Source organism: Ambystoma mexicanum, chromosome 10 (assembly GCF_040938575.1).
Source record: "Ambystoma mexicanum isolate Mex_15411 chromosome 10, UKY_AmexF1_1, whole genome shotgun sequence".
NCBI classification, from domain to species: domain Eukaryota; kingdom Metazoa; phylum Chordata; class Amphibia; order Caudata; family Ambystomatidae; genus Ambystoma; species Ambystoma mexicanum.
In genome coordinates, this window is record NC_090932.1 from 533098060 (window position 1) to 533125191 (window position 27132).

Sequence of the window (27132 nt, forward strand, 5' to 3'; positions counted from 1 at the left end):
TTCCAATACAGAGAATTAACAGAAAACATGCGCCAATCTGCAGACCTCACTTATGCCAACATTTAAAAAAAGTATTAGAGTTGGTGTACTATCTCAAGAAGCACAAGCAATATTAAAAACCCAGCACATCTATGCACTTTATGGCGATAACACATGTGCTACTGATGTTATGGAACAATTAGTGCACAAAAATGTCAATTGTATGTCCTTAATGCCAACTCTTGCAAGCTGTTCCAAATTCAATGAAACAATGAAACCATGTTGAAAAAAGAAATGCAACCAATAATTGAAATGTTCTCCACAGACAAACTAGATGTACATGGCATGACACTACCCATGTGTCAACAAGACTAAATACCTTAGAAAATTCTATCTCCAACACAGCTGGTTTGGAGAAAATATTAAAATTATCCTTAAACTGTACCGTAATGCTTAAACGTAGCCTTGACGTGGAGCAAGGACTAGTTAATGGAGCACTGGGTACAGTTGTTGGCTTTCAAACATACTCATGTGACAACAATATTCAGTTTGTCAATATTCTCTTTGACAAACTTTCAGAAGTAAAAAGGATAGGGCGCTCAACAGCTCGAATCCTTCTCTTCAAAGACATGTATGTATGCAGAAAACAATTTTCTCTAACTCTAGCATATGCAGTCACCATTCATAAATCACAAGGTCTTACCCTAGACAAAGCATTGATAGATATTGGTAACAGTCTTTAAAGAAGCCATGAGCTACGTAGCACTATCACGCTTACGTACACTTGACAGTCTATTTCTAATCAACTTTGATGCAAGTAAAGTAAACGCTGATATTCCTTGCATTTTAGAATACAATATACTACGTTCACTATACAGCCCCCATTTAAAAACATAACCTGTTCCACAAAAAGGAAAGTGTTTTAAAAGAAAACTAATTCAAAGAGAAATGCAACAGGATCTGACTGCAAATCCTCCAAAGAGAGTAAAAGAAGTTAATACTTAATCAATTACCACAACCAAAGAAGAACCTATTACTCAAAGTAACTCGGGTACTTCTTCAGAAAATCAACACACACTCCGAAAAAATGACTTGGACACAGAACTACCTGGTCCATTCAAATTTTCAAATATAACTGGTGTAAGTAAATGTAGCAATGAATATTCTATTTCAATTGCCACCAATTGTTGACAACATTTACTTACACAGTACAGACCAATTGTGCTTGCAAATGTTAGTCCTTCATAGAAACGCAACAAACAATCCTGACAACACGTATAGTGTTCATGGAATAAGACAAGAATTGGACTACTGTGCTGGAATGGTGATATTCACTATAAACTCATAAGAAGATCCACAAGAATTGCTAATGTACTTACTGTACTGGAAAACAAAAACATACCTATAAATGAGATCTTCCAGATTTCATACATGTGGAAACATACATGCACTCTCTGCAACAATGTGACACAGGAACAAATCCCTAATGAGTGCTTCGTGTATGTATCCATACCTAATTGTGAATCCGTTCCATTTCTGCAACTTGTACAAAATGCAAACTATGGTAGATTATGTACTACCTGCAATTCATAAAATCGCTCCACCTTACTAATACAAACACATAGTAACTACGTAATACTAATGCTTCTACGTTACAATGCAGATGGTACCAAAAACAACTGCGAGCTGACTGGATTCACACACGGTCAAGTTTCACTTGGTAAGAAAACCTTCACAACAATAAGTATAATCTACCACGCAGGAGCCACAACCAATGCAGGTCACTACACTGCATATATAAAAAAGAAATGTCAATGGTTCGAATGTAATGATAGTACTATTACTCTAAAGCAGAGATTACCAGCAAACCTTACAAACGCTTATTTAATCTTCTTAAAACCAAAATTTAATAACTAATCTGTACTTGAACATTAACAAAAATTCAATAAAAAACTATAAACTGTTAGAATACACCAACAGGTATCTAACTGCTCCAAGATTCTATAACAACCAAACAGATAAATGAATACCACTAAATTATAACAAAAAATAAACAGTTAGAATATGCCAACAGGTATCTTACTGCTCCAAAAATCTGCAACAAGCCAACTGATAGAACATTAGCCAGAAACAACAAATGAACACTAAAAACAAACAAACAAATAGACTGTAGCATAACAAAAAAAGTTTTTTTTTTAATCCGACATGGATTTTTTTTCCCACAGACCCAATGATTTGAAAAACAAACACAGAAACTGAGCAAATTGCACAGTACACTGGTTTGTAAATTAAATATGAGGGTAAAAAAAATCTGAAATGTCTATTATGCAATGTAATAAATCTTTATAAAATACATACACTAACATGCTCTTTTCTTTTATCACAGAAATAGAAAAAGACTATGTACTCCAGTTACCAAACTCATGAAAAAAATATATCCAATCTCAATAAATCAAACAGTAAGTATATTCTAATAGAACACATATATACTACTACATAACACAACCATTGAACAAACATCTAACCATACACCACAATACAAAATGTTCACTTCCATGGATATGTTATACTACAGTGCTTGTTACCAAACTCTACAATCTTAATAAAATGACGTAGCCAAAACATCACATACAAACTATACAAATCAAATAGTACAGAAACTGTAGATTTCAAACATTTGATAGATATTCCATTCTATGGGTGTGATCTATGGGTGTGATATGCTGCGGTGGTTGTGGCCAGGGCCTAGAGTCTTGGGTGTATGGCCTATGGCCTATGGCCTGCGGCCATGCACCCAAGAGACTATGCCCTGGCCACAACCACCGCAACATATCACACCCATACATCACACCCATAGAATCAAACATTTTAACTGTCTATATGGGCCAACCCATATCACACTTTCTGCAAAGTTTGGTGAGAATTCATCCAGGGAGAGCGAAGTTCTAAGCCACCCATGGTGACTTATAACTTCAGTGCATATAACTTCAGTCTTGAGTGCATGGCCTTTGCCCATTCACCCAAGACTCTAGGCCCTGGCCACAACCACCGCAGCATATCACACCCACAACCACCACATCATATAACACCCATGCTGGCTTATAACTTCAGTGCATGTAACTTCAGTCTTGGGTGCATGGCCTTTGCCCATGCACCAAAAACTCTAGGCCCTGCCACAACCACCGCAGCATATCACACCCATGCTGACTTATAACTTCAGTGCATATAACTTCAGTCTTGGGTGCATGACCTTTGCTCATGCACCCATAACTCTAGGCCCTGCCACAACCACCACAGCGTATCACAACCACAACCACCTCAGCATATCACACCCATGCTGACTTATAACTTCAGTGCATATAACTTCATTCTTGGGTGCATGGCCTTTGCCCATGCACCCAAAACTCTAGGTCCTGGCCACAACCACCGCACCATATGACACCCATGCTGGCTTATAACTTCAGTACTAATAACTTCGGTCTTGGGTGCATGGACTTTGGCCATGCACCCAAGACTCTACACCCTGCCCACAACCACCTGATATATATTCGAATCTATGGGTGTGATATGCTGCAGTGGTTCTGGCCAGGGCCTAGAGTCTTGGGTGTATGTCCTACGGCCTGCGGCCATGCACCCAAGACTAGGCCCTGGCCACAACCACTGCAGCATATCACACCCATGGTGGCTTATGACTCAGTATCACACCCATAGAATCAAACATTTTAACGGCGGCATATACTCAATTTTAATGTCCGCTGACACTGCACGTGTCCCTAGAACAGTTTCAACTTGCCTGCGCACAGCACGGACGGGAATACTATCCTTAGGACACCCCTCATTTTCACAACTTACGAACATACCGGACAGCGCAGGCATGGCAAATACATCAGTAGCACCTGCCACCTAAACAAATACAGTATTTCACTCATCTCTTACTCCCCAAACCTCCCCAAGCACTCCTCCACACCAAAACACTCCCCAAAACTGCATTTCACCTCTGTTGGCCGCCGAGCTTTCGGCGGATACAAGATGGCAGGCACATCGGAACAATCTGATGCACATCACACCTCCCTCCAGCCAATCGGCGGACATGTTGCGTGTCTGTGGACATGACGCGAGCCAATTAGCCAATCAGTGTCCTGCCCGCGGAGCGAACAGGGAAGTGTCTCCGCGGAGCGGACATAGATATCACTAATTTTTTAGACCTACTTTTTCATCGTTTCAAAGAAAAAACTACTGGACGGATTTTCACCAAATTTACAAAAGCACGCTTTCGGGACCAAGCTCCTGCCGCAAATTTGGTGAAATCCGTCCAGCAGTTTGGGCTGTAGGCGTGCACACATTTCTTCCCCCCATTCAGTCTATGGGATAAAAATACATTTTGGGACCCACCCTATACCTTCTCCCCCCCCCGTACCAAACCTCACCAAACTTTGCAAAAAAAAATTCAGAGTGGCCCATATATTTTATTTGCAAAGTTTGGTGTGCATTCGTCCAGGGGGAGCAAAGTTATAAGCCGTCCAAAAAGTGCTCTTCCTATGGGTTTAGCAACTTAACCATAACTACACAGCCACTACTGTGGCCGTGTAATATATATATATATACATATATATATGTGTGTATATTACTAGGCCTGAGGTAGCGGGCAAGTAGTTATGGTTAAGTTGCTCATCTTCGGCCATGCACCCAAGACTCTAGGCCCTGGCCACAACCACCGCAGCATAACACACCCATGCAAGCAAACATTTTGACTGTGGTATGTGGCCTGCATAGGGAGTATGTTTTCAAAGGTTTGTGTACTGGTCAGTAGTGTAATAGTATTTATAGGACAGTGGACATGGTGTGTGGTAGTTGGTTTGTTGGACTGTGTTCAGAATGTTGGTGCGGAAGACTCTAGGCATTTTAGGTTGTAGTTAGCAGTCAGGTGTTCGCTTGCGGTGTGTTATGTTGTGATGGTTGTGACTCCAATTATTGTATATTTACTGTTTGCTTTGTTGAGGCTGTATGCAGTGTTTTGTCCACGCCATGCACCCAAGACTGTAGGCACTCAACCATCGCAGCATAAGACACCCATGGAAGCAAAAATGTGGGGTTGTGCTAAGTGGTCAGGTGTTTGCTTTCATGGGTGTGTTATGTTGCAGTGTTTGTGACTCCAATCATTGTATACTTACTGTTTGCTTTGTTGAGGTTGTATGCAGTTTTTTCATGGTAGGGTAAATTGGAGCAGACATTGTTTTTTCATTCTCTGTGATAAAAGAAAAGATTGCATGTTAGTTAAAGTAGTTTGTAATGAGTTATTACATTGCATAGCAGACATTTCTGTACTTTGTCGACACTCATAGTTAGTACTTTACAAGCACTATGCTTCAAACCAGTGTACTGTGCAATGTGCCCAGTTCCTGTGTTTGTTCGTAAAATCATTGGGTCTGTGGGAAAAAAAATCCATGCAGGATTATAAAAAAAACTTTCTACATTATGGTTGTTGGTTTCAGTAGGAAGAATTGAATAGGTTTATGGATTTTGGGTTTATGGTACTATATTTTTCAGTGGTTGATTTCAGTAGGAGGAATTGAATAGGTGTATGGTTTTTGGTTTGGAAGTGTGGTACTATTGTTGTAATTATATACCAGTTGGTGTATTCTAATTGTTTATTTCTTGTTGCATTTTAGCAGTATTCATTTATTTGTTTGGTTGTTGCAGAATTTTGAGGCAATTAGATACCTGTTGGCGTATTCTGTTTCTAAAAGTTTTTAAGTTGTTCAGAGTATTTTTATACGTAATAATTGTTATAGGGTTTCCTTAGAAAAATGTATATTGCAGTTGTCTGGTTGTAGTTAGATTCCAGTTGGCGTATTCTAACTGTTTATAGTTTTTCACTGTTAGATAGTTGTTGTCTTATTCTATTAGTTTATGCATTTAAAGGTTATTGAGGACATTTTGTAGATGTTTATATTCAGATTAGTGAATACATTTTGGTTTTAAGAATAATAAGTAAGCATTTACAAGATTTGCTGGTAATCTTTGTTTTAGAGTAATGGAAGTATCATTACATTCGAACCATCCACATTTCTTTTTTGTATGCAGCGTAGTGACCTACATTGGTTGTGGCTCCTGTGTGGTAGATTATGCCTATTGTTGTGAAGGTTTTTTTACCAAGTGATACTTGTCCACGTGTGAATCCAGTCAGCTTGCAGTTGTTTTTGGTACCATTTGTATTGTAACGTAAAAGCATGACTATTATGTATTCACTATGTGACTGTATTTGTAAAGTGGAACAATAATCAGAATTGCAAGTAGTATATAATCTGCCATGGTTTGCATTTTGTACAAGTTGCTGAAATGCAATGGATTCACAGTTAGGTATGGATACATACACGAAGCGTTCATTAGGGATTTATTCCTGTGTCACGTGGTTGCAGAGAGTGCATGTATGTTTCCATAGGTATGAAATCTGAAATATTTCATTTATAGATATGTTTTTGTTTTCCAGTACTTGTAGTAAGTACATTAGAAATTCTTGTGGATCTTCTTGTGTATTTATAGTGAATATGACCATTCCAGCACAGTAGTCCAATTCCTGCCTTATTGCAGAAACACTAAGTGTTGTCAGGATTGTTGGTTGCATTTCTGTGAAGGACTAACATTTGCTAACATAATTGGTCGTCCCGTTTAAGTAAATGTTTTCAATAATTGGCAATTGGAATAGAATATTGATTGCTACATTTGCATAGCAATTTACACCAGTTGTTTTTGCAAATTTGAATGGACCAGACAGTTCTGTGTCTAAGACATTTGTTGGAAGTGTGCATTGTTTCTTTGAAGAGGTAGTTGGTTTTGTTTGTGCAGTAGATCCTTCTTTGGTTGTGGTCATTGATGAAGTATTAGCTTCTTTTACTTTCTTTGGAGGTATGGTTGTTAGATCCTGTATAATTTGAGTCTGACCTAGTTTTCTTTTACAAACTTTTGCTTTTTGAGAAACAGGATAGGTTTTGAGATGGGGTGCGTAGAGTGCATGTAGTCTACTGTATTCTAGAATGCAAGGAATATCAGCGTTTACTTGCATCAAAGTTAACTAGAAATAGTCCTTCAAGTGTACATAGGCGTGATAGTGCTAAATATCTCATGCCTTCTTTAAACACTGTGTTGCTAATATCTATCAATGCTTGATCTAGGGTAAGACCTTGTGATTTATGAATGGTGACTGCGTATGCTAGAGATGGAGAAAATTGTTCTCTGCGTACATAAATATCTTTGAAAAGAAGGAATCGGGCTGTTGAGCGTCCTATCCTTTTAACCTCTGATAGTTTGTCAAAGTAAATATTGACAAACTGAATTTGTTGTCATGTTGGTATGTTTGAGAGCCAACAACTGTACCAAGTGCTCCATTAACTAGTCCTTGCTCCATGTCAAGGTTACATTTGAGCATTACTCTACAGTTTGAAGATAATTTTAATATTTTCTCTAAACCAGCTGTGTTAGAGAGAGAGTTTTCTAAGGTATTTAGTCATGCTGCGGCTTGTTCACACATGGGCAGTGTAATATCGTGCACATCCAGTTTGTCTGTGGAGCAAATTTCAACTATTGGTTGCATTTCTTTTTTCAACTTTTTTTCATTGAATTGTGCACAGCTTGCAAGAGTTAGCATCACTGACATACAGTTTACATTTGTGTGTGCTAATTGTTTCATGAGATCAGTAGCACATGAGTTATGGCTGTATAGGTCATGGATGCATCTGTTATTCAAGATACTCTGTGCTTCTTTAGATAGTACACCAATCCGAATACTTTTCAAAATGTTGGCATAGGTGAGATCTGCAGACTGACGCATGTTTTCAGTTAATTCTTTGTATTGGAAATGTTGCCAAAGATTGACATTTCCTATGCTGCCAAGGGTTTTACGGCATAGTTTGTGCCCTAAGGTTTTAAACATAGATTCACCTTTAACTGGTGTTAATTGTAGAAGATCTCCGAAAAAAATGCGTTTTCCTCCAAAGTGCTCTTTGTAGTCTGTTTTTAGGACCTCTTGTAATCCGAGGTGAATCAAAGCCAACATTAGGTTGGAGACCATGCTCTCCTCATCTATTAGCAGCATTTTCATTTGTTTGAAAACTCTGCATAGTTCCATTGCAGCTTCTGGAGAAAGTTTGTAGTAGTCTAATTTGTTTTGGTGTTCTACTGGAAGGAGTAGTAATCGGTGTAAAGTGACACTGCCTATGTTGTAGGCAGCTAAACCTGTGGGGGCAGCTGACAGTTTGTTGTTTGTCAATTGTTGGAGGAACTTGCTGATGATTTGTATTAAGAATATTTTCCCTGAACCAGCTTGACCACTCACATATAGCAGTATAGGTTTGTAGTCTTGACAGGTTCAAGTTTGAGTTTTGTGGTGCTTTCCATGTTCAATTTGTTTTGTTATTTGTATTTGTAGACTCTTCATATTGGTACATGGGTACATTCTACTTCAGTCATGGCTAATTCAGCCTCATTTGCTATGAGTGGTTGTCCAAGTGGTTCTTGGTTTCCTGTTAGAGAAGGTTAAGTGCTGTCAGGATTGTCTATATTTAGTTGTGCTTGGAGTTCTTCTTCTTGTTGCTGTTCATTGTCTAACATTGTTTTTTACTACGAAAAGTTTGTCTGTTACAGTTGCATTTGCTTTGAAAGCATCTTCATAGGAGACATGGGTATCTAATAAATCTTCTTCTTTTGTCCATGGTTTAAAAAGTTGTAGTAGAGACATGCAATACAGTTCTTTATGTTGAGGAGTTTTTAATGACAATTTCATATGATTAATTAAGCTTTGTTTGGTAAGTTTCACTAGGCTACCTCCACAATTTTTGACTTTGTATCTACCTTTCTTCTCATACAGTTTAATATTTTTGTATGTGATTTTTTGGGCTACGTGGTATAGACACATGGTTTCCAAAGTGGTACTCCTGTTTAGGTAGTATGGGTCTGGTAAATTGTTTTTCAACATGTCTTGGCTGTTGGGATAATTTTTGGCTATTGTTTCTATGTCTTCATAAGATTTGAGAACCGTTTTTCTGGATTTAGCAGGCCCAAGGCTTAGCCATACTATGTTTTAACATTTTCCATACAAGGCAGTACTGGTTAAACGGTCTGCGGCTTCGTAGCAGCCACATTCTCTATGGGAGAACCTTTTTATGCCTAAGCTGTACAATTTCTGAGGCATTGTTTTGTCAGATGATATGTCGTTCCAGAGCTCTGTTTTTTTCTGCTTTTCTTAAGTAGGCTGTGACATATCGTGCAACTCCAATGGAATTGTCTGCAACATATTGCACATCTATATTTGCATTGCATAGGAGGGCAATGATTGCATTGTAATCATTGATGTACTTTGATCCTTCTGTTCTTTTTATGCAGTATGTGTTCTTAGGTGATTTACCTTTGGCACTATGTCTAACTGAAGACATGAAGTTGTTCACTTGACCTGTTGTTAAAACCGGTCTAGGGAAACTAAAGCGGCATTTGGTGTAGTATTTCCATTTGTTTTTATATTTGTGCCGACAATACTTTCCACACTTGTGTCTTTTGAAATTGTAAAATGTGTGCATGTAGGTCACTATGTGTAATTTGTGACAGGATTGCACAAGTGACATATTTCTGAATGAACTGCAAAACAGTGGCATCACTGTCCTGACCAAATTTAGGAGCATCTTTAATCCACAACAGCATGTGGATGTGTGGTGCTCCTCTGGCTTGGTATTCTCTTCTCCAAAAGAAGTGTTGCACTTCTCCGAGGGGAGGCACTGTTTTAATACAAATGAAGTTTACAAATGGGGTTTTTATATCTATATCTATATTTGTTTTGTTTTTGTTTGCTATGCGTAAGAAATCGTGCAAATCTTTCCATGCATATTCTGGACAACTTAATGTCACAAACCATGTGGGTGGTCCAAGGTTTCTTATCATACACTGTACTTCTGTGTGTCGTTGGAACCAGTATTCTTTTGTTCCACACATGTTTGCTGAAAGGCTTGTAATGCTAGACTGTAAAACTTCATCTTTTTCTTGCACTTTTTTTCATAATTGCATAGCAGACATATTTTGAAAATTGGTACCTGATTTCATTGTGTGTGCAACTCTGTGTAGCATAGAGTTTCTAGTTCACTTTCAAAGCGAAGGTGGAATATGAATACGTCTTCCACCTTTTGTCTGAATCTGGGGTCTTCAGAATACATTCATAAAGAGCGGTATTCTGAAGCTGATATTTGTGTGGGTCCTTCATCGTACCTTCCTCCTTTTCCAGTCGGAAAGAGTAGAGGAAAGGCTTGTGCTTCTACACTTTTTTCACATATGCTGATTGGAGATCCTTTGGCTTACCGCATTGGGGTAAGTTTCGAGTGCATCATCTATGGTGTCTTTAGAGTGCAATGGGTGAATTGTATAATGGTGTAAAATATTGGATTCTGTCGTAGGATCTAGAAGTTGAAATTGACCAGTTTCTGATGAGTCTTGAATTATTTCGGTGGTTTAGGGCTTCTCTAACTTTATGTAAGTCCACTAGTTGCTGCCAATTTGTTTTGTCCTTTATAGGTACGCCATTTACTAGGATAATCAAAGATTGTTCTATTGGCCGTTGCACTCCCAGAGTGTGTGCATTTTCTTTGAGATCTAATGGCAAATAAACTACTTTGCCACAATTGCCTTTTAGTAATTCAGAGGGAGGTAGTTTTGCTGTTTTTGGTTGAAGGCATATTATTGCTTGAAATGGGTGCACTGTTAGAATTATTGCCATCATACAAGTTAAGTTGTTGCAGTGCTTTTTTCCAAGTTATTAGTGATAGCACGTGAAGGTATTTGGTTGTTGTCAAGTTTTGCATTGCAGTATCTGTAAAGTATTGAGGGGTTAGTAATTTCGTATTTGTTGTCTGCTTTAAGATAGAGACCCAATTGGAACCACTTGGAATCTTCATTGTCTTCTATTTTGTACATTATGTCTACAGTTTTTGTGCTATTTATATAAAAAGTCCTGCGGCAACACACACATGGTTTGGTACTTCAGCAGATGTGCTTTTAAACTTTAGTATTTCTTTTTTGTATGTGTGTAGTAGAAGGTTGCCATCTGTAAAGTTGTTGCTAGTCTGTTCTAAAGATATTGAATTTTGTAAGTGGCTTTCACTTCCAAAATATTTTCTCTGGATGTGCTCTATTTCTTCAAATAGTTATTTGGCTATACCATGTAGAAGAATGTCATTTAAATTGGCCAGTGCTAAAGCAGGACTTTTGGCACAGTACAGTTTATGAACAAGATTTCCTACAGTTGAATGGTGTGTTCCTATCATTTTGATATGGTGGAAGGTGCTTTTGCAAATAGGTCCAGAAATGCAGGCTAATGCATGTCCTTGTATTCCCGTGTATTTGCGCACTGGACAGGAGTCCATAGTTTGTAATAGTTTTATTTTCAATTTGTCTTTTCCTTTCACATACTGATTGAGGAACTGGCGTAAAGATGTGAAAGATTTTTTGCCTATGTTACACATTGATGTGCAAGGCCATTTGTAGACTGGACGTATTGGTTTAGTGGAAGGGAGAGTTAATGCTAAGTTTGCTGGAGATATTTGTGTGAGCAGCATTTCTTGTTCAATGATGGTATTATTAACCTTTGCATACCCTCGTCCACTGCTATGTATGGCAATTGGGTTTGTTTGCTTTTGTTTGTATGCTTCTTCATTGAAATATGGTTCTGTGCTGGTGGTGTGACTCTACTCACCAGCACACATGTTTGTGAAGCTATCTTTATTGATAGTCCATTTGTTGAGAAGTCCTTGTTGTAGTTTAGTAGTTAGTTGTGTTAGTGGTTTCATTCTTTTTAAAACTAATATAAATAATTTCTTTTTGAGAAGGATTGCACTGTCTGAGAGCTTCCAGGATTAGTTTTCTGCGGTACGTTTTAAGGGTTGAGCATGATTTCTCTCCTGTTTTTATAAGGTTCTGAGGACTCTGTGGCAGAACATTTTTTGTAAAATCATTTTTTTAGTATGCTTATTTATGGCTGCATCAACATTTATAGGTGCTGTGTTAGCACTAGCGGTAGCTGCAGTGTTTTCAACACCTGTCGGTTTGGTTATACATTTTGAAAGAGGAGTCAAAGTTTCTTTACTGCAAGCTGCTTTAGTTTCGCTTAGTGACTGTATTAGCTGTTTTTGTTTGAATTGTATGTATAAATTCTGCTAGAGGTGGATGCCTATTTTGTACATTTTTATTTTGATTTGCTCTATTTTTGCATTGCTTTCTACAGAGTTGCTTTTTGGTAGGCATTCTTTGGTGTCTGTTGGAGAAAAAAAGAAAGTCTGGGTTGGGACGTTGTGCAATGTATGTGTGTATTGTGCATGAGTGTCTGAGTATGATGGTAGGCATGTATGTAGTGGTGTGTCATTGTTCAATGGGCAGTTACTTCAGATTAGGAAGGCTATCCTCGTATTTGTATGTTACTATACTGGTGTTGAGATAACAATACAGAGTGTGCACCTGTTGAGGTGCAATTAGTAATACTGAATTTAGTGCTGTAGGGTTGATACAATTGTTTGTTCTACAATACTAGAATTTTACAGTGTTTTAGTAACAATTAGAACATTCTGACAGTATTACACTTTGTTGGATGCAAAGAGTAGGTTTCTTCTGGGTTCTGTCTTGTACTTCAGACGCTGCTGGTTTTCAGGAGTGTGGTATTCACTGCAATTGTGAAAGAAGGAAGTTAGTACATGTGTGTGTTAATGTCACAGTAATTTCACTTGAAGAACAGATTAGTTACATTTGCAAAAGGAATTCTTTCTAGGAAGAGGTACTGTATGTGTAAAATTGCATAGCTTTGTATATGAATGGGGATTTTGCAGCATCAGCTTCATTGCTAAGGGGGTTAGTGGAGTATTTATATGTGTGTCCTATGAGGTGCACTTTTGAAAGTATATGTTGGTGTTCCACTGTTTAGTGTGGTAATAGATTAGTGGGAGTTGTAGTAGGGTGAGAAAGAAAGCTTGGAAAAATATACAGATTGAAAGGGATAATGTTTTTGTGTGTGTAATTCCAAACATTTTCTTTCTGCATAGATGTTTCCTACATTAGTGCTGGAAACCTTTCAGTTCTTTGACTTTATTATCCACATTCCTATTAGCACTGTTCTGAATTTACACTTGTATTTGTTTGCTTTTGCAAGTATGGCAAGTGTCAGGCATTCTGTTTAAATAAATGCATTGTATGTACTTGCAATGCTTTTGTTAGATAAAAGCTGTGCCACTTTGATGACACACTGTCATCCAGACATTATTATTATTCATTGTGGAGGGAACAGTTTAGGACATGTCTTTGGAATCTCCTTGCAATTTGCAATGAAAGACGGACTTGGGAAAGTCATGGACATGTTTCCAAACTCCTGAGTAATTTTTTCTCATATTGCTCATAGACAAATGTGGCTACGTTCTTCTTCACTTGGTCCACAAATGGAGAAAGTGAGGCGCAATGTCAACAAGGTTGTTTGTGCTTTTTTGAGAGATGTTGTGATGTCCTCTTTTCACAATGAAGATATTATATTTCGTAGCACACACATTTTTCACAGAGATGGAGTACATCTTACTCATGCTGGGAATCAGATTTTTCTGCGAAATATACAAAATGCATTGCAACCCTTTTTGGAATTATAGCAATCCTTTTTCCTGTAGGTGTGGAACACTTGAAGTTTTTAAAACACAAAAAACATCACAAAAAGGCTCTTTCAGAGCCACCACTTCCTCCCGGAGAAGAGTGCAATGGTTTTGATAGTGCAGTACCCCAAAAAAGTTAATGTCTGTGGACTTCTAAAAATCCACAGGGCCCTGCAGCATTTCATTGGCACTTCTATTTTTAAACTGTGAAAAGTGGCTCTGAAAAGAGCCTTTTTTAGTTTTTTGATGTTTTGTATGTTTTTTTGTTTTTTTAATCAAGACACACAAGCAAAGGAAGGGAGGGTAAGGACTGGGCACCGACCACCGCGATAAGAAGGGGCAGGTGGAGAGAGGAAGATGTTGGGTGAGCCTCACTTGGGTAGGGGGCACTTTTTCTCATGCTCCCGGACGAAGCCTCGAAAGCACTCCAAAATTGTTCCCCCCTGCAGAGTACCGCGTCGCAGTACATACACAATACAGTGACCCTCAAAAGGTAAGGGTCTTCTGTAGCACGTATGGCCTGTGAGGCTGGTTCAGGGATGTGCTGCCCCACAGGAGTGTTTCTTGTGGTGACGGGAGCAGAAAAAGAGCTTGCTGTAGAGGAACTCAACCTACGACTTTTATCGCAGGGGACGACCCTCCGAATTGCCCTCTTGTGGAACGATATTAGGTGTCGCTGCATGGAGTTAGTCCTGTAACTGTACAAACCCGGTTTTCCACAACTGAGCTCTATCTGGCACTCAGTGCAGCGCACCTTGTGTGCACGAGCTTTGGGTACCCCTCTAACTGTGGTAAACAGCCTCCACACCCAAGATCCACAGGGGCTGCGAGTAGTACTACCTCAACCTCGTCATCCTCTTCATCACTCTCTGCATCATCATGCCTGTTGCCCTCTCCAGGCCCTTGGGAAGGTCATGCCGGTGGAGGGGGTGGGGGTGGTGCTGAAGCCGAGGCAGTAGCAGCAGAAGCATCCTGGGATGCCATCAGGAAGGTTATCAAGAACCAGGTACCAAGAAGAGCAGGAACACAACAGCAACCTGCACCAATTGTCCTGTTGAGCTATTAGCAATAGCTGTGAAGACAGGAATGACAGCCAATGCCAGTAAATGCCAAAGAGAAGCAGTGCTCTGTCTTGGAAATTCAAAAGCAGAATGAGGAGCAGCTCTGGGGTGTGGCGTTTTATAGGGATGCTGAGGAGTGATCCGCAGACAGCCGCGCCATCCGCTGACAATTCGAACATGAAAAAGGGCTCAATAAGTTCCAAAAAGTATCCAGAACAGTAGGGGCATAGTCTGGGACCTCTACAAGGGTGAACTTTCATTGAAAAACATCTTGGATTGCTCAGAAAAGTGCTTTTTTAGTGTCCAGTGGCCCGGACTGTGTCCGCGGACCAGGAACTGCGCTTAGCGTGGGTGCGGTCACATGATGACGTTGCGGACACGTTCGCGAATGGGACAGCTGTCCGTAGGACACCGAATGCGCGGGGTCGGTTGTACGCATGCGCACGGGTGTTCTACGGACAGTGTTTGGGTCCCCGAACTAATTAAAGTGCGACAAACGTGTGGCGGAAAGTTACAGATAGGCGTGATGTTCGTAGGACCCGAGGGTGGGATACACATGCGCACAAGTGTCAGCTGGACGGGGTTGGGTCCACAAACTAATTAAAGGTGCATCACAACTTTGCAGACATGCGGACGGGTTATGCGTTCTACGGATACCTCCACTTTGATTGCAGACAATACGAACAGGGAGGTGTTCTTAGGGCACCCCATTTTGATTAATTACGGACAGGCGGACAGATTATGTGTCCTACGGACACCTCCCTTTTGATTGTGGACAGTTCGAACAGACATAGGGCCTCATTACAAATCAGGTGGTCTGGAAATAACCGTGGCGGTAAACCTGCCTCCACCTTTGTTTCCGGACCGCCTGATCCCGACTCCTGCAGGGACACGACAAGCGGACGAGGAAACACCGGCAGCATTACGAGGTGTTTCCATGATCCCCATTCCCATTAAGTCCGATAGGACTCAATGGGAATGGGGGGTCCCATAGGACTCAATGGGAATGGGGATTAACACCATTCCGTCTCCGTGATTCTCAGAAAACCGGGGTTGTAATGCCCCGGTAATTCCGGGAATCATGGAGGCAGAATGGTAATACGAGTCCGGCGGTAACCAGGCGGTTTTACCACCTCGGTTACCGCTGGACTCGTAATGAGGCACAAAGTGTCCTTAGGACAGCCCCATTTTGGTTAATCGCAGACATCCCGGACAGCCGCGCTTTCCACTGACACACTAACAGCCTTTAAAAAAAAATAAAACACATAGAAATATAGGAACACTATACATAATATTGTATTATTGTACAAAAATATAGAAATTATGAAAGAGAGGGGGAAGCAGAAATTGAGACATATACAGGGGAATTAGGGTTTTCTACATGTTGGATGGTGGGGGAGGAAGGGATTGAGGTCTCATCATAATGTTTTTGGTGATGGGGATTTTTTGGGGATGGTTGACTGGGACATGGAGAAGGGGTACAGGTGCACTTGGGACAGTGATATTACATTTTTTCCATGATATGGTTTTCTACAAAGTTCTTCAAAATAATGAAATTGGTCATTAATTGATCAATTTTTGTTCTAAACGCTGTAGATGATTTTCCACAGTGCCATGATGTACTGTTTGAGTATTATTCTTATTTTCTGTATGTTCTGTTTAAAAAAAATGTGTTAGGTACATGTAAAATAATGTGTATTAATTGGCTTACTTTGAACACTGCAGTGTCTACCATTAGTATCACTGTTTTCACTCATTTCATCCCGGGGAAAATGTTCTTCAAGCCACTCCAGAGTGCTAGCCATTTCTGTGCAAAAAAAAGAGAACTAATTTTTTTGTGTATCCTACTAAATAAAGTTTATAACTATAGGAATTAATGTAGTGTACTTAACAATTTGTTTTTCAGTTTTCCTGTTGCTGCTTTGTAGGTGTGATGTTGATATTTGTTGTGCAGTTTCTGTTTAAAGTATCAGTGAGTTAATTCTGCTGGAGGCATATGTTATTTTTTTTTGCTGGTATGTTTCGTATGCTATGTAATTGGACTCTTGGTGTCTTACATATACAGTTTGTACTTCTTATTTATTTTTTAATGTAATTTATGTGTATGCTGCTCTTTGAACATGTTCAGTGTGTTTGTTGTATGATACAACAATGTAAGATACCCCATGAGCTTGTGGACAGTGTTGATGTTGACCGGGTCCGTCTGCGGGCATTCGCATGATCCGCGGACATTTCAGCCACTAGCATGGGACAGGGGGTTTCATATGTTGTATGGTATATCTATATAAACTAAGGGTATTCTAGTAAAAACCTATCAAATTCATGATATCTATATCTATATTCAGTGAAACAATTTAGTTTAAGGGATGTTATGGTTAAGCTGCACTACTAAAAACCTATGAAATTCAGTGAAAAAACTTTGTTAAAGGTACATTATGGTTAAGGTGCGCTACTAATAACCTATGAAATTCAGTCAACAACGTTGTTAAAGGGACATTATGGTTACAAGTAAAACCGAAAAACACCTGAAATTCACCACTTATGGTAAGCTAAGCAACCATAACTCGCGCCATCACCATGGTTGGGAGGGCGGGAGTGAGGGAGAGGATGGTAGGCACTAATGAGGGGCTGCAGGAGAAGAGAGGAGGAAGAAGAAAGAACGGTGGGGGGCTGCACTGAACAGTCGTTTGCAGGTTCCTGGATATAGTATATACAGTACAGTAGGCAGCTGCATGGATATAAGTGTAGGTAGGGAACCAGCAGCGCTGAGCATAAAAAGGGTGCAGAGATGTAAAAGGCACAGGGAAGCATCTAAAAGTGAACTTAAAAGACACAATACAATGGTTCAGGGTCCTCAACCCAACCTTCTTCTCTTTGACAGGCTCCTCCCTTGCCTTGCTAATCTTACCTGCCCCTCTGGCCAGGTTCACTTGTCCACTGTGCCTTCCTCCTCCTCTACACAGACCGCCATACACACTATTCCTTCCTCTGTACAGGCACCTTGGCCTTGCCCTACTGTACCGGCTCGCTTGTCAGCCTTGACTCCTCCATCCACTACCATCCCTCTGGCCCTCTTGTCACCCTCGGGTGGACCACTGGCCCATGCATCCCCCTATTGTAAGACCTTTATGGATGGAAAACTGCTCCACGTTGCCACCCTTAACACGCGCTATGCTGTAAAACACTCAACAGATATCTGCAACCTCCTCGAACTCCTGGATCTTGATGTGCTCGCCATCATTGAGACATGCTTCAAAGACAGCTCTGTCACAAGCTTTGACACTCTCCTCCCTCAAGGCTACAAAATCATTTCTGTGCCTATGCTAAAGAAGGCAGGTGGTGGAGTAGCACTGATCTTCCCTGAATGGATACCCGTATCTATTATCCCTACTCAGGCCTACTCCTCCTTCGAGTGCCGCGTCTGCAGGCTCTCACTCTCTCCTAATATTTCTCTCTGCATGGCCACCTTCTGTCAGCCTCCTGGACCGCTCACTCCGTTACTTTCAGAATGGGCCGACTTAGCCTCCTCTCTACTCTCCTCCTCCTCTCAGGTCCTACTGTTGGGTGACCTTAACATTCATCTGGACTCTTCTGACTCATCAGGAACTTTCCGCAACCTATGTGTCTCTCTCTCTTTATTCTACCATTAGGCTCCACTCACTCCGCGGGCCACATGTTGGATGCTCTCATCTCCACTGACCTCCAAATCTCTATCCCTCTCACTACCTCTCTCTCTTGGACCGACCACACTCTTCCATCAACTTTCCTGAAGCTCTCCTCTCCGTTGGCAGCAACTCACCTGGCACATCAATTCAGCTTCAAGCTTACCAGACCCATGAAAAAAGTGACAGTGGCCGCCTTTGCCTTTATCTACTCTCCTCCTCCCACTCCTATGGCTGACACCCACCCTGACACAGCCCTCACTTTCCTTAATCTCTCGGTCTCTAACACTCTTGATATACTTGCCCCTGTCATGAGGGTCCAACTGAAACCTTCCAAAAGTGCAACTCTTGGTATGACTCCGACCTGGCTGCCCTTAAACCCAAGTGTAGGGCAGCTGAGCGGAAATGGAATTCGTCAGGTGGACCATCTGATAAACTGGCCTGCAGCCTCCTTCAAAGGCAATATCGACTCTGCATTCGCTCCAAGAAAAGAGTCTTTATTCAAGCCGGCATCTCTGCAGCATCAAACAACACAGCTGACATTTTCAAAGTCTGCAAGGAACTAGCCAATCCTGCAGCAGCCTCCTCCTCTGTCACTCCCACCCAGGACCTTTGCTCGGCCCTGGCAGCACACTTCACCACAAAAACCCAAACATCCTCCCCTCCCTTCCCCCCACACCACTGCACACACCAGCACCTGTGCCTCCCTTGGCCCCATCGCCACTTCCATTCTCTCCTCTCTCTCTCCCATCACTCCTGATGAGGTCCCCAGACAAGTCCGGTCTATAAAGGCCTCATCCAAGCAAGTAGACCCTTGCCCTTCCAAAACCATCAAGGACAACTTTGACTCCCTTGCACCAGCCATGGCTGACCTTTGCAACCTCTCCTTTTCCACTGGAGTTTTCCCAACAGCTCTAAAGCACTCCCTTGTGCACCCTCTGCTCACGAAACCCTAATCTGACCCCTCCATTCTGTCAAACTACCACCCGATCTCTATCACTCCTTTCCTGGGAAAACTCCTGGAGAAGCTGGCTGTCTCAGCTAAACCTCCACACGGAATGAATCAGTTGTTTCCACAACCATCAGTCTGGCTTCAGAGCATGCAGAGGCACAGAAACTGCTCTTCTGAACACCCATGAAGACCTGCTCTCAAATCTTGACACTAACGCCCCCTCTGTCCTCATTCTTCTTGATCTCTCCTGCGCCTTTGACATGGTTAACCACAACATCCTGATCTCACGGCTTCGTGACACCCTGGGAATCACATGTCTGGCTCTGGTTTGGTTAACCTCTTTTCTCTCCAACTGCCCATCCCAGGTCGAACTTGGTGCCTTTCTCTCGACTATAACCCTCTCAACCTGTGGCGTTCCCCAGGGTTCTAACCTATCCCCCTGGTTCTTCAACATCTACATGGCTAACCTGGCACGTGTGATTGTCACTTTCACCTCTAATTTCCACTGTTACGCAGATGACACGCAACTATCCTTCAGGCTACCCTCAGCCACCTCCTCCTCCTCACTCATACCTGACTGTCTGTTTGCTATTCAGGCATGGTGTACTGCAAACAACCTCTGTCTCAATGCCAGTAAAACTGAGATTGTTCTCTTTGGGACCCCTGCTTCCGCTTTCCCCCACTCACTCTTGGCCCTGTGCCCACCCACACCTGTGAGGCCAAAAACCTTGGGATCATCTTCGACTCCACTCTCTACTTCTCCTCACACATTTCTGACATCTCAAAAAAGTCTAACTATCAACTACATCTCCTCAGAGGCACTCTACCTTTTCTCACTTTCCCCTATCGGCTCACTGTCTCCAGAGCCCTTGTTCTCTCTAGGCTTGACTACTGCAACAGCCTCTTCCTCAACCTCCTTGCTTCTGCCCTGCGCCCTCTGCAACTCATCCAGAACAGAACCGCAAGACTTATCCTTGACTTAAGCCAGGGACTGCATCTCTCCGGCACTGAAATCCCTCCACTGGCTCCCTGTGGCTTCAAGGATCAAATTAAAGACCCTCTGCATTGTCCACAAGGCTTTCTGGGGCCTGGGACGTACTTACCTTCAACGTTGCTTTCCTAAATATTGTCCCTCCCGAGCCCTCCGGTCATCTACCTCCAACCTTCTGCGAGTGAGCAGGTTCTCCAAGCAGAGATTTGGAGGGAGATCCCTTTCCTCAGCAGGCGCCTCTCTCTGGAACAGCCTCCCTGCCACCCTCCATCTTGAGCCTGATATTCTTAAATTCCGGAAACTCCCCAAGACCGTCCTCTTCTCCTCTTCCTTCTCTCTCCCCCTGCTAACCTAACCTCTGCACTTCCCTCTCTCCCTCCTTTCCATACAGCTCACTGACCGGCCGCCTGGTGTACCCCAGAGTCTCACAGGTACCAGGCACCCCTGCCTGTCCTTCTGCACTTGCCTCAGGGCTCTGCACCCCACCCACTCACTGCACTTGCAATAAATCCTGAGAGCTTCTCTCTCCGCACTTCCCCAGTCTCGACCGACTGGGTGCAACTTGTCCCCTGCCCCTCCCTTGTCCTGCCTGCACTTGCACTACAGCTCTGCCTGGAGATCGTTCTGTCCTTCCTTGTCTCACCCCTTAATGTGCACTTGAAAAACAGCAGAATCGCTGTCAGGCCATTTTGTTGTATCTTAACTGTAAAATGTACGTATTCACTTAATCTTCCTGTGCAGACCGTTATCGCTTCAGAAATTCAAGGGCTCTGAGCGACAGTTTTTTTCCCTGTGTTCCCACCCTCCTTGAGCGCCTTGAAACACTTGCCTGTGTATAGGTGCTTTATGAATAAACAATAAATAAATACAATAAATAAATAAAAGGCTAGGTGCAGAGATGTAAAAGGCACAGAGAAGCATCTAAATCTGAATTTACAAAAACACAGTACAATGCCAGGTGCAGAGATTTAAAAGGCACAGGGAAGCACCCAAATTCGAATTTACAAAGACACAGTACAATGCTAGGTGCAGGGATGTAAAATGTAACCCACCAAACGGTAATATTGTTTTTAAGTAGGAGAGCAGAAGAGAGAGAAGTGGAGTCGGATGGCGGTGCAAGATGAAAAAAATAACACAATCATGCCAATAGCCCTGCTGGGCCTACCTCATGTTTGCTTGGCATGTGTTCAGCCTCCTGCAGACTCCAGGCAGTAGCTGCGAGATAGCCCCTCATCGGATAGAAGGAAGAGAAGGGAATCAGTTAGTTATCGTTCTGTTCTGGTGCAAGGGAAGACTACAAGGATTATCTTTGCTCTTGCAGTTCCTAATATTATCCTGGCATGCCATGATACAAATCACAAAACTTAACTTATCAAGCATTCACATGATATTTTGGGCATTCAATCTAACAGATTGGTAGAAATCTTAATGTAAGTGTATTTGGTAGTTTCTTCTTTAGTTGAGCTACAATTAAACTATTTTCTTCTTGTCTCCCATAGGCTGGTCTTCTCTTTGACCATGGAGGGACAGTGTTCTTTAGTGTTTTCATGTCTCTATGGGCTGTGACCTTCCTAGAATACTGGAAAAGGACAAATGCTGTGCTTGTTTACCGCTGGGATTGCTTTGAATTTGCATACATTGAGGTAAAAGCTGCATGAACATCTACTAAGTATATAATATTGAATTTATGAGTTGTGATCTCACCCCCTTTTGCCTCTCATGCTAGGAGCGCCCACGTCCCGAATTTGCTGCCATGGCTCCCACAACCATTAGGAACCCAATAACTGGAGCAGAAGAGCCATATTTTCCAAAGAGGAGACGGATTAACCGGATCATCACTGGATCCATGGCCCTCATACTCATGGTAAGTACCTTGTTACAAAAGTTGGAAATTAGCATAGGTTCCTATTTTTGAAACACCTACTAACCCGGTAAGCACATTGCTGAATGTGAAGCAGACTGCTAAATTAGATACTCACCCTTACTCTCTTAGGCATGCTATACCTGGGCAATCCAAGTCATACCAGCAGACTAAATGAGGAAGCATCTTCGCCTGTAGAATCCACACATTATTTCCGGCCTAATACTAATGACAGCCCAGCGAATGTTTTCCAACTGGGAGCAGAACTTTCTTCAGCACTATCATGCATGCAAAGTAAACTAACCAACAACATTATCCAATCAATATCTATGGATGGCCATGACTTATTGCCCTCACCAGCTAACAATGTGACTGGTGTTTCTCATAACACCAGTAAAAGTTAACAACATATAGTAACTGATAATACAGAATCTGACTGCCAAATATGTGATTCAGTAATAAAAACACCTGGTCTCCCGTCCATTTATCCCATAGAAAAGCTAACGGAAATAAATGATCTCATAGTGCATTGTGCTGGAACAGAACTGTTAGATAAGGGTCTATTGATCAGTCCTCAATTATCTATTTTAAACTACAAAGCAAGATGAAAAATCTGTCCTAGATGCTTCCTTAGAAACGTTTATGATGCAAGATGATCCTGATCAAAATATTATGGTAGCGCGCCCTCAAACAAGAGCACTTGATTATTTATTGACATTGTTAGTCAAATTATGCAAGGAATCACACAAAATAACTGAATCGCACACAGTGCTGTTAAACTCGATATTAGCTTATGTTACACCCAATGTCCACTCACAAATGTTGCTTGTGAAGGTAATCAAGACATTAATATGGCTGAAGGGACTGAAATGGAAACTGAAGAAAGGCATGAATCAATTTCTCATTGGTCCAAATAAACAATATAGGAAATTGTATGCTTTGAGTGTTCTACACAACAAAATTCAAAACATAGCTTAAAACATAAACATTAATATGGCTCCTATGATCGCTATTCAAGAACCTGTTGAGATGCAGGATATGTCCTCCTATTTAAATAAAGGTATCGACAGCCACTACCTATTCTTCTACAACAGAAATGGAATAGGAAAAGGGATAAACTGAAACACATCAGAGCCCTCAGATTGAAGTATAATAAAAGCCTACTAGATTCTAAATCCGACCCAGTTGTTCTTATTCCAAATGATAGTGGAAACTATGATATTGAAGATAAACAATCAAAAGAAATATTCAGTAAAACTAACAGACAGCAAACATTACATAGAGATAACCAACACATGTGCCACGAATGTTCAACAAAATGAAAATGGAGATATTCGTTCCTTCTCGATACTTGTAGGCTTGTATTGAACACAGCCCCATTGACTTGGTTGGCTTCATGCTCCCTAGTTAAACCACTGAGCAACAGGGAAATGGAAGAGGAGGAAGCAGACATATTAAACTACTTTATTTGTGGAACCTGATATCCAAACCAGAGTGAAAGAAAAAACTGAGATCAATTTCCCTACAGAAGCCATATTAAGATCCGAACCAGTGAGAAGGGTGGAGATACAAACTAAGCAAAAGTTCTCAGAAACAGAAAGGAACTTGGTATATGATATTCCGACCAGAAATCAAAATTATAATGGAACATTAACATTCACAGGCATAACATCTCGTAAAGCACTGAAAATCTAGAGCCTTTCTTGTACACATTTTGACTTTTACATGAATCGTACATTAATAATTAATTTGCTACATCAAATCCCATGCCTGCAAATAATTCTAAAGACATCTCAATTGTTTAATTTATTGAGGACCCGGCTCTTGCATCATCATTGATACATTTTGTTTCTAATACTGTTCTTACTTATGTACTCTCGTTTTAGTATGAATTATTGAGACTGGGTTATAATTGCACTGAGATAAATATTTCTAATCCCACTTGAAAAGCAAATAACTTCTTGCCTCAGCAAACACCAGGATTTAGTACCCCACAGAATGATAAGGCTACCCTTACATTTCAGACAGTTACGCATGATCTATAGTTGTAAGAATAGGAAACAGTTAGCTAATATAACCTCACAATTTTGATTACAGAAAGTGGAAAGAGACTCTTGACACTCAATAATCCAACATAATCTATAGAAGATACAGAAGACTGGGGTTGGCTACCCAAGATCCTCCAAGCAAAAACTAGGAATAGACCAAAGCAATGATTTTACATTACTATCTTGGAACACCAGCGGCCACTCACACCTCAACAATGAAGATGGCCCGAGCTCCGCTTTTAATAAGTATAGTATTGTAGTATCCGTTGATAACAGGCATACTATACAAGTCACTGCCCTAAAGGCAGACCAAAAGGAAGCCTATTGATAACTGTTAAGCATCCTATAAATATTGAAAAACTAGAAATTTCTACTAATCGGGCCCTCATTGACGTGATCAAATGGGATCTAACGAATGGTAAACCTATGACCTTACTAATCATAAATCTATATGATCCTCCAGATAATTCAGAACATATTGGATTACTAGCTACTATTAAATCCATACTTAATACCACACATGATAACACTCCTACCATTATTGCAGGTGACTTTAATGCCAAATGTCCAACAGAATCAACCACTAGAGAAAGTTATCTAACTGGGCATGACATCTCCCCTTCCTCTTTGACTCATTTGACCATTAATAAAGAAGGGACAGAATGGGCTGAGAAATTAAATCTTTATGGTCTCTGTGTTAAACGGACGCTATATGAATGATAATGCAACGCAATACATCAGGATCTCATTTAATAGTGCCTCTACAATTTATCATGTCTTTTTGCACTATACAGTGTTGTAGTAGACCTGGAATTCTATCGAGGCAAGAAAGCAACTATTTTCCACTTAGTGCTGGACTTGGTTGAACTGGCACTAGCACTAGACCCTTTTGGACAACTCGAATGAATAAGAGTGCTAATCATATTACCTGTAATGATTATAAAGTTCAAAAAGTAGGAGGCATAATAGATGTGTTGGGATGTGAATTCTTAACACACACTGCAAGCTATGGCATAAATAACTGGGAACCCACCTGGTCAAACATCTTGTCTACTACTCCCCCCAAATTACGACTGGAAGAAGCCTCCCTGCATTGCTCGACAAGAAGTGTAAGAGTAGCTCTTACAAAACAACAAAAAAAGACAAACCTTATCAATACCAATATGATCAAGACATGGCTAAAACTGAAAGCGAACTGAGAAAAGATATACAAGCCATTAAAAATATGCATCCAGGGGTGGGTGAGCTAACCAGGAAATTAAATGATAGGAATATAGGCAGTATCGTAAATGGCTCTGCAAACATTGGTAGAAGAAAAAATTAGAATGATGCTGGGGACAACTGGTTGAGACAGTTAGAGCGAAATAATTGCAGAGAATGTTGTCAATTAGTTAATGACCAGAGTAATATAATTAAACATATGACTGGTGCCTTCCAGACGGCTTTGGAAGAACACATTGCCAATGCAATAGGCTTACAGCCTGCGATGCCCAGTATTAATTATGATCCACTTGTTAATTGGGCCTTTAATTACATTCTAAAAGATATTGAAGCATAATTCTGAGCTAAAGAAATTCCAAAACCCCAGGGCCAGATGGAGCTTGTTACATTGTATTAAAACGAAGCCCTAAATTATGGGGAAGCATTTTTACTAGGCTCTTCTCCTCACTGCGTTGATTCCCACCTCCTGGGTTGAAAGCATTATCGCCCCTGTGTACATGAAGGGTCTGCAAAGTGATCCGAAGAACTACAGAATACTTGCCATGTTAGGTGCCCCAGAAAATGCTTATCACTAGAATATTAATGACGCAACTGAATAGCTGGGTGGAAAAACATCAGATTATCCCCTCCAACTGGATCAGTTTCCTCAAAGTAAGTAGCACAATAGATAACATTCTGGCACTTACCAACTGCATTGAGAGAGCATGTCAGACTACAGAACAGGACATCTATGTAGCTTTTATAGATTTCAGTGCAGCCTTTTATACCATCAATCGGGAAGTACTCAGGCAGTAATTGACTAGCTGGGGGATCTCTTCTGGCCTATTAAAAATGATTAGGGCTCTTTATACACATGCATCAGTAAATGTGAGATTATCTCAGAAGGACCACGTTACAAAATCTATTCCCACATTGGTAGGTCTGAAAGAAGGACATATTTTATCACCTGCATCACTCCATTTATAAATTGCAGATCTCCAAGATGACTTGCAAATCAATCATGCATATACCACAAGATTTGGGAACTCTACGTTCAAGTGGTTGAGATATGCAGATGATCTGGGTCTAATGGATTGTAGGGCTAAGGGCTTACAACTTCATCTTGACCGTCTGTCAATGTACTGTGCGAAAAATGGTCTAATGAATAAACAAAAATCATGATATTCCAAAAGAGGAGGATGATGCCTGGAAGAAAACATAATTGGAAATGAATTGATGGTCTCTTACAGATTGCAGAATGCTTTAATTATGTTGGGGTAACCATTGACAATAAGTTGAATTGATCCAGTCATTTTGCAAACACAAAAATGACAGTATGACAACTGTTGGAAGGTATTAAATCTTTTTTCTATTAAACATGGGGGTTATTGTTTAAGTGCAATCGTTAAATGGTACTCTATGAAAATCTTACCTACGCTGGAATACAGAGTGGAAGCCTGGGGCAACTATCAGTTAACAAATATTGCCCAGCTTGAACCGTTTTGTATGAAAACGTTTTTTAACCTGTTTAACCTGCCTGTGAGTTGCATGATAGATTATCTGTAGTTGGAGTTCAATCATACCTGTATTAATGCCATTCATTATTCACAAACTATTTATGATATACTACTGGAGACTGTCCTCCTCACTTCCTGGTACGCTAATGCATACGCTTGCAAAATGTACTGACCTGGAATATGTGGGAGTTAAGTCATTGACCCTA

General features: G+C 40.9%; 1 protein-coding gene across 2 annotated transcripts in view; it reads left to right on the top strand.

Moving 5' to 3' along the window:
- The window catches only part of ANO7 (anoctamin 7), a 1967083-nt gene that overhangs the window by 1093200 nt on the left and 846751 nt on the right, over positions 1-27132 (top strand). For both annotated transcript variants that reach the window (XM_069618104.1, XM_069618105.1), the window contains exons 12-13: positions 21800-21943; positions 22027-22164. In XM_069618104.1, coding sequence (XP_069474205.1) covers positions 21800-21943; positions 22027-22164 — 282 coding nt within the window. The remainder of the gene's footprint in view (positions 1-21799; positions 21944-22026; positions 22165-27132) is intronic.